The sequence below is a fragment of the Syzygium oleosum genome, unplaced genomic scaffold (assembly GCF_021117445.2).
Source record: "Syzygium oleosum isolate NSW1041296 unplaced genomic scaffold, Sole_v2.1 Sole_v2.02, whole genome shotgun sequence".
Taxonomy (NCBI): Eukaryota; Viridiplantae; Streptophyta; class Magnoliopsida; order Myrtales; family Myrtaceae; genus Syzygium; species Syzygium oleosum.
This window is the reverse complement of record NW_026607486.1, coordinates 1,955,631-1,968,221: the sequence shown is the minus strand read 5'-3', so window position 1 is coordinate 1,968,221 and position 12,591 is coordinate 1,955,631. Positions and strand designations below refer to the sequence as shown.

Sequence of the window (12,591 nt, the reverse complement as noted above, 5' to 3'; positions counted from 1 at the left end):
GTTTTTTTGGTCAGCGGTATTATTTATATAGATTTGCATACCTTAATCTAATTTATTTTATTCTTTTCTTGGTTAAAGATATTTTGCTGAATGAAAAAGCTATATCATTCAACTATACCGCACAAAAATAAATCTACTTTCTCTAGTTAATTCTTTGTTAAGCCTAATAATGTTAATGAGAGATTGAATCTCGACGTACTTTTTATTTATTTATTTATTTTCTAATAATTAAGCTTAATATAAATAGAATATAGAAATTCGAGAGATGATAGAATATAATTAAAAATGCTTTCATTAATTTATCTATTGTTTTTTTTTTCCCAAATTCACATTTTCCTATAATTTCATTTTATTCTATTTGTTGAAATATAAATCCAATAAGAGACGGAGCCAAACGAGCGTGCCTCTAGCGCGACTGCGAACACCCTCGCCGTCTCCGGCCGACACGAAGTAGCCTCCTGACTTTCAATTTCGCTCGCCATCGAAATAGCCGACGAAGCGCTTCCCTCGCACAGAACCAGCTTCATGGATCGAGTGCGCTCCTGAAGAAGTGACCCCCAGAAAGCCTCCGCCTCGACCATCCGTCCTTCCCCTCCGGCCAATACGTAAGATGTCGGACGCGGTAGTCAGGTTCGGGGCGCTGGCCAGGAAGGCGAGCCGGGCCGCGAAACGGGCCTCGGGCGCCGCCGTCTCGGAGATTCCGGCCGCCGCGAGGGTGGCCGAGCTCGATAAGGTACCGAAGGTTCCATTTGACGATTTGGGCGTCTTGGGTTTGCACTCGGTCGGGCGGCCCCATGAGGTAATCGCCCTTTTTTTAGCCCCTTTTCCTCGAACTGTTTATTGGTGCTTGTTTTGGGGTGTCTTCAATTCCGTCCTGTCTCGTGAATGGTTGATTTTGTTGAGTTCTGATGTTAGTTTGATTCGAGAGGAATAAAGATTTAAGGGTTATCTTCAAGGTCACGTATAAGAACCGGTAACACCAACATAATATGCTAGAAAGTTGTTTTTTTGTGGTGTTCCAGATTGAGTTTGTGCTTCCTTTTTCAAGCAGCACTCACATTTTTTTGCGACTTTTTTTCATGTCTGGTGTAGTGGAAAGGTCTGTAAAGAACTTGGAGATGGGCAGGTTTCTAATGGAGGATGTAGAAGAGTGTTATTCTGTAATGGTTCGAGGTGCTTTGCGATCTATGTGACAGCCGTCCCGTTTATGTGGAATTAGATCTAAACACGGTGCTACTGGCTGACATCGTCGTTGTTTATATCACGCTGGGCTCCGTCTCTGTATCCTCGTATCAACAGTTGCGATTGTTCTGCCTGAGTTAGTCTGAGATTTGGATTTTCATTGGGTATCTGCTGTTTGCATTCACATTTATCCGATCCCTTATGTACATAAGCATCTTGAAATTGCCATTGAAGTGTGTTTCGCCATTCTGTACTCTTTTTATGTGGTTTACATGACTTGGCTGCCACCATAAATTGGTGGGTTACCAGATCACGTCCCTAAGTACTTTGACCTGTTTATCATCAGGCAAAGTAAGAATTTGTCCTATTCATCAGCTACAAGGATACTTGCCATGTCATTTTGTCCATGAAATTGAAATAGGTTTCCCATAGAGATTAAACAAGATAGGCAAGAAATTCAGTTCTCCAAAAGAGTAGGGTGACTCGTTTTTCTTAAATGTTCATGCTTTATTTTTTGTGACCACTTTTCACTAGTTAATCGTGCTAGCTTCCCGATTGCTCTTAATGTGGTGAATCACAATGCAATCATCCTCAAGGATGTAATTTGCATTCAAATTTTATATTTTCACAATATGAGTTTCATGATAATATGCACACTACGTTATATTATTTTTGGATCCATTACCACGTGTGAAATACAAGGGTGAAGTACTCTCACGATATAATTTTTGGACTGATCTGTCAGTGTATTATTTCCTCAAATTTCCTTTAGCTTTTATTTTTAGGAAAAGAACTGCTAATCTACGATATCAAATTAATCATACAGCAGCCGACCTATTTGCGTTTCTGAGAGTAAAATTTCTACTTTATCATGATATCCCTGTGTCTAAGCAGACTCCCACTTATAGGCTTTGGATAATATGTTAAATTTCCAAAAGGAAGCAAAGATTTGTCTCTCAAGTGCCAAGCGACAAATTTATAAAAATTGATAATCTTCGAAGAGGAGTCTCATGGGCGTTACTGGGAGCTTTCTTTGCAAGAAAGAATCTAGTAGTTGACCAGCCTCTGTATTTGATGTTTGGTGTGAAACAACATGAGTAGGATAAAGAATAAGAAAGTGGAAGAGTGGTTCTGTTCTCATTTTTGTTCACTTACTCAGCACAGTGCCAATTTTGCTACCTCAAGCCCTCCAAATATGATAAGAAATTTATTTTCCTTCATAAGGCACTCTATAAAGCAAGAATTGTAAAAAGGCACTTTTAAAGAGGTTAAATTGTGCTCAAAACAAGTTCATGAATGCTTGTGAAGACATATGTCAAGTGTGACCACCAAAGTCCCACTGTAATTGGATGTGAAAATTGCACGCATACTGATTTGTATATGCCAAAGTCCAGCAACAACATAATTGTCTTTAGTGGGTTATACAGACAAGGGTTACTGCGGTCAAGGTTTGTTTTCATATTAACGAGAAAGTTGAGAACTTTTATGTGTCAACTACCTTTCTTATTGCAAAATATCTGGGAGATTTGTGCACGATATATTCCTTGAAACCTTCAGAAGCTGTCTTCTATGTGTAATATAGCACTCTCTCTTTCAATATTTCCAGGTTTCACATATCAATAGTTGCAGGATTTATAGAAGTACAGAGCTGAATCTCCGGATTATGAGACCTCACAAGCTGAATTTGTATAGGTTTTACTCTACATCGAACCTACAGGCGTTGTCAAATGAAGTTTCTGGAAGTCATGCCAGTTTTGATGGCTATCAACTGCATGCTACAAGGAAGCAATCACTGCAGATCATGGAGTTGATTAAAAGTGGCCCAGATGATTTGGAATTGAAGTTGGATGCGATGAATGTAAGGCCATCTCTCTCTTCAATTATGCGGATATTTCGAACCATAAACAGTAAGAAGGTTTCTGCTCTGCGGTTCTTTCGCTGGATTCAGAACTCCTGGCCTGACCTTGGCTGTAATCCTAAGATCTGCAGTTTGGTCATTGATAATTGTGGTCGACTTGAAGATTATGAGACCATGCTTCTCCTCTTGAAGGAATTTACTTTGAATGGAGTGTGCCTTACAGAAAAGGCTTTTACATTCCTAACTGTCTTAAGGTCTTCAGTAATGGATCCCGTGAGCAAAACAATAGAAGTCCTGAATCAAGTTGGGGGATCATGTCGTAATTCTGGGGTATTTGCTTTGATCGAGATGTTCAGTCGTTTGGGATCCTTTGAGATGGCGAAGTATGTAATTCAAATTACCGAGGTAAAGGCTTCGTACTACAACATTATGGCGAGGGAGAAGTGCCGTAGATGTGATTTTGAGGATGTGAAAGTTATGATTGATGAGATGAGGCAAGCAGGCTTTGGGCCAACTACCAGTATCTATAATTACTTTATTAGTAGCTTGTGTCGGAATGGTAAAGTCAGTGAAGCGATCCATGTGATCGAAGAAATGGAAGGGACAGATTGCCCTCCCAATGCTTTGACTTTTGAGATACTGATTAATCACTACATTAGAGAGGGGAAGATGAACGTTGCAAGCCAGTTTCTTGATCGAATGGCGTTGATTGGGATTGAACCTCGTATCACAACGCATACTGCCTTTATCAAGGGTTATTTTTGCTGGGAGCAACACGAGGAAGCCTACAAATATGCAGTTTCATCTTGTGTTAACAACTCAAGTAATGAGACTTACAGCTTCCTTGCAAGGCTTCATCTAAAGAAAGGAGACACTATCACAGCCCAAAAGGTTCTGCTCGAAATGATGGACAAGGGTATGAAACCGAGCCTTCCAGTTCAGTGGAGAGTTCTGAGAACTCTTAAGAAGACGGGTGAGGTATGTCTGGCCGAAGATTTGGCAAGCAGTTTCGCTAGGTTCAAGACACGGTTGAATTCGGAGGCTGATTAGTGAGAATATCCGAGTTTATTCACCCTTTCTATCCCTTCTCATGTGCTCTCTGGTGTTACAAGAAATATATAAGTTCTTTGTCTGGAGAACACCTGATGATTTGCGCTCGAGTGGGCAAAATAACATTCTTTCAAGAGCAAGCAACCATGAAAGTAAGATGAGGCAATCATATATGATAGGGTCGCGGCGACGATGGGCAAGTGAAAGCCTAAGAAGATGTTGGCAGCTGATCCGAAGGACCTCGACCACGTAGTCCTTTCGTCCTTTGGGCGTCGGCATCGGGTTGGATGATGCTGTCGTTGGATTGACGATGTTGCTGGCTTCACTTGGTAGGAACTATTTCTTATAATGTTCACCATTGTACGGATCAGGCCTCTCTCTTTCTTTCAGCAAGTTTTGCAGTATATTTTAATAGGATATGTTCACTGAAAATTATAAAACTTGTTACGAAAGTGCAATTAAGTCCTAAAACTTGCAAAAAGTACAATCAAGTTATAAAACTTATTTAGTTAGTTCAGTTGAGTCCTAAACTCGCTCGAGGCTTCACCTCGCATGTGGTCGGCGACCGGCAAAGATAGAAGGAAAAAGAAAAATAAAAAATAATTAAAACATTCGAATTTTTTGATTTTTTTTTTCAAGAAAATCGAATCAGATTTTTTATGCAAAACGGTGTAAAATATTTTCCAGCTCAATTTCAAGATTAAGCTAAACAATAGAAAATATTGTCATTTTATCTGAAAAATGATTTTCGCAATGATGTTATATTTTTCGTGAAACGAACTGGTAGCTTATCAAGAGCAACAAGGTTGAGTAAAATTTGGTCGGCATGGGGGAAAGAAAATTGACCACCATTAAAGGGGAAGGAGCTGGTATATTCGCGCAGTATTAGCAGTATAAGAAAGAAAAAGGGGAGAAGTGAATCTCCCACTCAATCAATCATTGATCAAGATCTCGACCTGCCCAATAAAGAATTCCCCTCCTGCCGGCCTCCTAATAAAACAAAATGGAAATGTTCTGTGATTTCCGGGTTAACTATTTATGCCGGTATATTATCCGAATCCCAAATGAGTCAAACGACAACAGCTCTATCCCCCGCGGGCAAATGAGGATAAAAAAGAGGAAAATGATAACCGGTTGCATTTTCAATTAAGTATTTTTTTTTGTATTAATATCACGAAAAATTCTCAAATTAATATATTTATGATAAATTTATCTAAATTAATTTTTTGATTATCAAAAATAAAAAATTAATATGCTTATGATAAATTTATCCCGAATTAATTTTTTGATTATAAAAAATCTCAAATTGATACACTTGTGGCAAATATATTCCGTTGGTAAATTTGTGACAAATAGAGGGGTAAAATCTAAACTGGTATATCCGTCGATTGACACGTTTCATCAACTCAGCAATTTAACGGTGAAATTTAACGAAAATTAATGGAGAGTAAATTTATTACAAGCGTATCAATTTATAATTTTTGGTGGTATTAAATTTTTTTTTTATATATAAATTGAATGCAATGCAATAGCAGCTCAAATTAGCATCCCACCCTCCCACTCTCGGTCTCTCTCTCCCTCTCTCCGACAGGACGCGAAGAAGAAGAAGAATGTCGGAGACGGTGGTCAAGTTCGGGATCCTGGGCTGCGCCGAGATCGCGAGGAAGGTCGGCCGGGCCATCACCCTCGCCCCCAACGCCACCATCGTCGCCGTCGGCAGCCGCTCCGCCGAGAAGGCCGTCAGGTTCGCCGCCGACAACGGCTTCCCCCCGGGGACGCGGGCCTACGGCTCCTACGACGCCGTCCTCGACGACCCGGAGGTCGATGCCGTGTACGTGCCCCTCCCCACCAGCCTCCACGCCAAGTGGGCCGTCCTGGCCGCCAGCAAGAAGAAGCACCTGCTCCTGGAGAAGCCGGTGGCCGTGAACGCCGCCGAGTTCGATGGGATCGTGGAGGCTTGCGTCGCGAACGGCGTCCAGTTCATGGACGGGACGATGTGGATGCATCACCCCAGGACGGCGAAGATGAAGGAGTTCGTCTCTGACGAGAAGGCTTTTGGGAAACTCACAGCGGTAACATTCTTGTCTCTCTGACGAGAAGGCTTTTGGGCCATCTCTAAAAGATGTGGCGTAGGGAAAAAAAACCTAACTGACTGGCTATCTATCTTCTTCATCTCCACTCCAAACACCCATGTATCTGTTGCTTTGATAGCTAATTTATCCAACATTTTCCACAACGATTTGCTATGGATGTTATGGTTCCTGCTTCTCCGATTTGACAAAAAACTCGAAACCAATTTTCGGGTTGAATAATAAGATATAGCGAATTCCTTCCAATCATCATTAATATATGCATATGTCACCAAAACAATTGAAGGTATCTTGCTTCATGAAAGCTTGCCAATTGATAATTTCAGTGGAACATTGATAGGAATAGCAAGATCAATCATCAACATGAAAAATACTCTCTTCAACTATATAGTGGCTAGCATCTCCTCCACATGCTTGCTGATCTTCTTCCGTGACGCTTGTTTATGTCTCATGAAGAAACTCTTCAAGAGAATCCTCTTCATTTTCACTTGAATCTTCAAGGAGTTGCAATTTATCACCCTACCCACGTGACAAAATTTCAATTTTTTCTTGATCATTATAGTCATCCCAAGCAACTATTTGTATGACTTCTTCATCATCCCACTTAACTCTGGTGGTTTGATCTTCGAAGTCTCCTAGGATAGGTTTCTTCATTAAGATCTAAGGTATAACCCAATCACCCTTCCAATCCACCTCCTACAGCATTATTTATGGGTCCGGCATCATGAAAGGGATTTTCAGGAAATCCATTATCGCCATCAGCCTTAAGACCACCTTCCGGCATGTCCAAGGGATGCTATCTGTCTTTAGAAGTAGGGTGATAGAAGTAGCGGTCGCCTTCCGGATTCTCCATATGGGCTTCCAAAGGTTCCTGTCGCTGCAAAGCCTGTACACTCCGCCACAAGTTTCCAATCATACGTCGCATCTAAACCATCTCTGTTTGATGGGTTTGGTTGCCTCTTATGTGACCTCTTCCACGTCCAACCATCATGCCAAAACAAAACCCTAATTGCAAGGTAGGACCTTTTCTGCCCTGGTACCAAATTGATGTGGGCAAAAACATCCTAACAAGGGGCTCTTATACCAATTGATATAGCCAAAGAGGGATAAGATAATGAAAAGAACGAAAACAGGTCTAAAATAGAGTTGAATTGAGAAGCTGGACAGAGAAAATATGTTCTAGGGTTTATGAAAAACCAATGATGTTTGTTGAATGAAAAGCTGATGACAAAGAAACTTAAATACCAGTTTATTCTAAAGTTACAGATGAAGGACGATCTCAACCTTTGATCTAAAATAGCAATTTCTAACCTAAACTGTAGGAGCTCAGTAAAAGTCACATGACTGGCACATAACTTTATATTAACCTGATAACATAATAAAAGACTACGCAAAAAAGAAGACGCTTAAAAATAGTAAAGCTAGAATTATGCTCCTGCATCAAGATGGTAATTATTCGAGGATTGACACATCTAGTGGCATCGGTCAGGGTGCACCTTATTCTTAGTAAAAGGGAAAAAAGGAAAGAGTAGAGCTATGTTAAGGGAATAGAACACTTCCGGTATGCAATCTAGGATCTGCTGTGGAAATCTCTGTTTGTCTCTAGGAATGCTTTGCAAATTACAGTAAATTGGTTTCTAATTCTCAAATCATGGTCACTAGTTAGTGCTGATGGAAGTTGCTATTAAAAGGCGGCGTGATGAAAAATCTGAAGTTTGGGGTTGGCGAAATGATCTCTCTATGGTCCTGTGTTATCTTTCCAAACAACTGAGAAGGGATTTTATGAAAACACTGCAGTATTGTGGTGGCATGGTTTCTCTTTTCATGCATTCTCTTGTAAAGTTGGTTAGGAACAGGATCCTCAAAATTTATTCGATCTTTTAAATTTTTAGATGTTACGTCATACTTGGCAAGTGATTGGTAAAGCTGGTTTATTAACGTAGTATGCTTTGAATAGATTTGAAGTATAGTTTTGATATGACATAATAGACATGGTGTTATAGTCATGATCTCAAATAAAGACAACAGTTTGCAAATCTCATTATTGAATATAGAGAAGAAAGAATGTTGACATTTTGCGGAGTACTTTCGTCAGTTATTACGAGACATTTGTTGTTATGTGCACCTTAGACACTATACAGTTCTGTAATAAGTATTCTCATGGTGGTTTTGGTGGATGCTTGATTATTTGAAAAGTTAGCTCCTTGTAGTGGCAATAAGTGGTATCTCATGTACTAGAGTTCTCATTATATGCTCAGGAAATTTTATTATGTTTCACCTTAATTTTTTGGAATATCAGATGAAGAAAACCTGAAGAATTCCTGCCGAAGTCTCTTCTATTGTTCATTCCACCGGACTATGGAATAATTATGTATTTATGTATTTGAGACCTTTTGCATGAACAATATAGAAATAGTCTGGAAGATAGGATATAGAACCGGCCTTCGGGGTTTTGCTGATAAATTGCGGGGATAATCCCAGTAAGATGAATTTCAAAGATGCACTTGGGTATCCTGCAGTGAATTGCTGTATCTGGTTCTTTTCAAGGGCTGTATAGCTTGATGTCAGAAACTTGCCCACTTGATAGTCTTGACATTAAAATTTCAAGGTGATGTGGACATTCGAGCTTGTAAGGATTATTAAAATGGAGTGACTTAACCAGCATACTCTTTACATATGTTAGATAGTGTGCTTGGTGTGATGTGGAAAGAAACCCCATGTTTGTAAATTGAGTTATATGAACAATCTGTATTTCGTTGGTCTAACACATGGGCTAGCTGGTGACTATGGTTGAAAGTCATTTGCAATGATTTTTCTGGTGGTGCAAAGCAGTTTTTTGGAGATCTAGATTGAGATATATTGATGTCGTAGGATACTTGCTATGGATCTCATGGTCAAATCTGGTAAGCTTCAACCGAAAAAAAAAATCTGGTAAGCTTACCTGGGAGGAGGATAATTTTCCTATTTTTTGGGTGAGGTAAGAAGAGTTCCCATGGAATTAAAAGATCAAAAGGAACTGTTGGTAATATGCAGGTGTTCCTTATCTAAATTGTTCAGGCAATACTGGTATTGGGCTTTTCAGGTATATAAACACATAATTTGCGTGTGCGCATGGCTACATGCGCTTATACACATATTGGCCTCATCATGTGTATTTTTTTTTGGTCAACTTATAACGTCTATTAAGATGCTGAATATTGAACTCTTTTCTCCCCTGCTATGAGGAGTTGTAGCTCAGGTGCATTTCCCAAGATCAGTTGGGAAGTCGTAGATTAACCCTCGTTAAATGATATTCTTTGATCTTTAGCAGTTTTCAAGTCTCCTTTTTGAATCCCAATAACAGTAATAGCTCCTCTATGCCAAGAACAACGAGTTCTTTGATTATCTTAGTGTCTGATTTATGGGACTGATTCAGCTGGTAAGCCGGAATCGCTTAATGGTAACCTTGAATTATCTAGTGTGTTTAATGTTTTACTGTATGAATAGTGTGAACTCTGAGACTTTCACAACCTTAATCTTGCCCTTTATAAGATGAAATGGAGATGCAATGGGTACAGCAGAATATCTAGTTACCAACCAAATTGGGAAGCATACTAAAAGCTTGTGGAGAAGAGCCTTGGGGCTCCCATCCTTTCTTTGTTTTTGGTAATTAAGGGGCCACACGTGACTAGTTTTGTAAAATCCCTTCCTTGAAGCAGATCTTAGTGATAGGAGCTTGGATCAAGTAACCTTTGAGAGGATCGTCGTGAATTGATAATATTTAGTACTAGAGAGCAACCAGACAGATGGATGCAAGTTTGGTGGTTTTAGGTGTTTTAGAGTGAGTAGACATCTAGAGCTTTCTGGAATGCAGTAGCTACCTACCTGAGTGCTATGTAGGTGATGCATGTCTTTTGCCTTTTCATTTAGTGTCTTAGCATTTTTGTCATGTTCAGAATAAACCTTTGGCAACTTCCTCCCTCCCAAATATAAAAGAGCATTTCTCCAGTGAGATCCTTTTTGTCCTTGAAGGTTTTGAAAGGAGATAAAAGAGGTAGTGTGTTTGTGTAGATTTTACAGAATTTCAAGGTAGATGCTTGGTTTTCATGGTCATGCGGAAAGTATCTTTGGTGCACTCTTCTCTTGGATCTTATTCTTCTAATTATTTCACAAGTTGGTTTGCACCCTGTGGGGTTTTCGCTTTTGAAATTTTGAAGCCTCAATTTGTCCAGGAGTCTATAATGTGGATGTTGAATTGTTTAAGTTACTGTATTGAATCTGTGAATTGTGATTCTGTATCCAATAATAAATGGTATGTATAGTTTCCCGTCTTCTGTTATGGGCCAGAGGTTTCCCACGTTGAACAACTAATTTATACCAGTTGGTCTAGATAATGGGTTTCCTATTATCTTGAAGATGGTTTTCCTTGGTCTTGCAGATGCACACCTGTTTCACTTTTGCTGCTGATCCTGATTTTCTGGAGAACGACATTCGTGTTAAGCCAGATCTCGATGCTCTTGGCGCACTCGGTGATGCTGGCTGGTACTGCATCCGGTCCATTCTGTTGGGCAACGATTATGAGTTGCCTAAGACTGTGACGGCCTTGCGCGGGCCCGTTTTCAATAAGGCAGGGGTCATCTTATCCTGTGGGGCTTCTCTATACTGGGAAGATGGAAAAGTGGCGACCTTCCATTGCTCGTTCTTATCTCATTTGACAATGGATATAACCGCTGTCGGAACAAAGGGGACTTTGCACGTCCACGATTTCATCATCCCATTTCAAGAGAGCGAAGCGTCGTACTCTGTGGCTTCGGAATCATGGTTCAACGAGCTGGTGACCGGGTGGGTCCCCAAGCCGGCCGAGCATGTAGTCAGTACTAGTCTGCCTCAAGAGGCTCTGATGGTGAAAGAGTTTTCCAGCTTGGTCGGTGCCATTAAAGCCGGAGGTTCACCGCCTGAGATGAAGTGGCCGATCATCAGCAGGAAGACTCAGCTGGTGATCGATGCGGTGAAGCTGTCAATTGAGAGAGGATTTGAGCCCGTTGAGGTTGTTGGTTGAATCTTCTGTCCCGTGGGGATTCATTTGTACTTTGATCCTGACTCACTCCCGTCGGGGTGATTCTCTGAAGGAGGAAGGAGTTGTTGTTGGCTTAATCAATGAAAACTTGTTGCTCGAAATATTTCATAATTAAAAAAAAAGCCGTGTATAAATATATTGGGATTAAGTCCAACGGACCATGACAATTGAAGAATATTTCTATTGCTTTTTTATATTAGAAAACTGCATCTAGCAGTTAAGGAATGAAATTTTAGTGTGTGGATTAAACTCATGGTATATGATTTATTCTCCACATCATCCTGTGGAGATCATTATGGACTCACGTCTCTCTTAATTCATGCGGTTAGTGGATTATTTTGTAACAAATCAGTAGTATTGATACTTAAATTTTGGCTAACCTTTTCAAAATTATTGCATACAAAAGTAGGGATTAATCTTTAATCCCTAAGCAAAAGTAAATTGCATAGCATATAATTTAGAACCATATAGTTTAATTTGCATTTCGCATTGGACCGGCGGTGGTAGATAAATTCAAATTGGTTGCGCGTACCTAACTCGCACATCGAGCAACACTTGACCAGACAAGAGGGAAAGGGGGGCCGAAAATCACAAGGCATAACGGGCTTTAGTTGTTTTAATTTGAGCTTAAATCAGCCCATTAAACTTCAATTATAGAAAAGCCCAAGATAGTTCAATCCATTGAGAAGTTAAATAGAAAAGACTAGGCTAAGGCCCATCATCTTACAAAGCCCAGCCAATTAACCTAGATTTACATTATAAATACATCGTTATACCTCTTGATAAAAAAAAGAGGAAGGAGAATTTTCAGAACACATGAGTGAGATAGGTGATAGTGAGAGTGAGAGAGAGAGAGAGCCCAGCCAAGTCCCTTGTAGCTGGCTCCCCCCCTGGCCGAGACTAAACGGCCGCGCTCCCCTATCTCGCTGCGCCTCCGGCAGCCGTCATTGCCGCTCCATTCTCATGGCCAGACTTGTGGCCGTGAGACGACCCAGTTGTTCACGTCGCTGCTGCCTTCCGTGCTGAGCCCAGCCTACGACGTCGCTGCTTCCCCTTCGACAACGCCGAGCCGCCGTTGCCGCCCCTCGACATCACTAGGCCACGCCTACCGCAGCTTTAGCTGAATCGCTGCCTCACCGCGCATGTCGTGCCCATCGCTACTGCCCGCGAGTCCCACCGTCGCTGAGACACCGTCGTCGCCCCTGACGTCGCTTCTCGACGCTCGACGTGATCTGCTGTTGCTTCCAACCGCGCCAACGACATCACCGCTGTTGCCCTACTGTTGTCCCGGCAAGCCCGTTGTTGCTTCTTGTGGCGAGCCCGAGCTACCACGTCCCTGCATCTGCACCGTTGCT

General features: G+C 41.0%; 2 protein-coding genes across 3 annotated transcripts; both read left to right on the top strand.

Annotated features, from left to right (window-relative positions):
* The first annotated feature begins 374 nt into the window (after nucleotides 1-374).
* LOC115684692 (pentatricopeptide repeat-containing protein At1g05670, mitochondrial-like) lies at nucleotides 375-4,457 on the top strand. 2 transcript variants are annotated; one of them, XM_030609537.2, is made up of 2 exons: nucleotides 375-799; nucleotides 2,789-4,457. In XM_030609537.2, the coding sequence occupies exons 1-2, from the start codon at nucleotides 611-613 to the stop codon at nucleotides 4,088-4,090; spliced, it is 1,491 nt and encodes a 496-aa protein (XP_030465397.1). In that variant the 5' UTR covers nucleotides 375-610; the 3' UTR covers nucleotides 4,091-4,457. The 2 variants fall into 2 exon arrangements, with proteins under 2 accessions (XP_030465397.1, XP_030465399.1); XM_030609539.2 differs by having other exon boundaries at nucleotides 667-799; nucleotides 2,875-4,457.
* Nucleotides 4,458-5,626: 1,169 nt separating this feature from the next.
* On the top strand, nucleotides 5,627-11,485 carry LOC115684672 (uncharacterized oxidoreductase At4g09670-like). Its single transcript, XM_030609508.2, has 2 exons — nucleotides 5,627-6,162; nucleotides 10,598-11,485. Exons 1-2 carry the CDS (start codon nucleotides 5,701-5,703, stop codon nucleotides 11,216-11,218), a joined length of 1,083 nt encoding a protein of 360 aa, XP_030465368.1. The 5' UTR covers nucleotides 5,627-5,700; the 3' UTR covers nucleotides 11,219-11,485.
* Nucleotides 11,486-12,591: the final 1,106 nt, after the last annotated feature.

Coding starts and splice junctions, on each gene's coding strand:
- LOC115684672 (XM_030609508.2), top strand. CDS start 5,701: ATGTCGGAGACGGTGGTCAAGTTCGGGATCCTGGGCTGCGCCGAGATC. Junction 6,163..10,597: donor CTTTTGGGAAACTCACAGCG/GTAACATTCTTG, acceptor TTGGTCTTGCAG/ATGCACACCTGTTTCACTTT.
- LOC115684692 (XM_030609537.2), top strand. CDS start 611: ATGTCGGACGCGGTAGTCAGGTTCGGGGCGCTGGCCAGGAAGGCGAGC. Junction 800..2,788: donor CGGTCGGGCGGCCCCATGAG/GTAATCGCCCTT, acceptor CAATATTTCCAG/GTTTCACATATCAATAGTTG.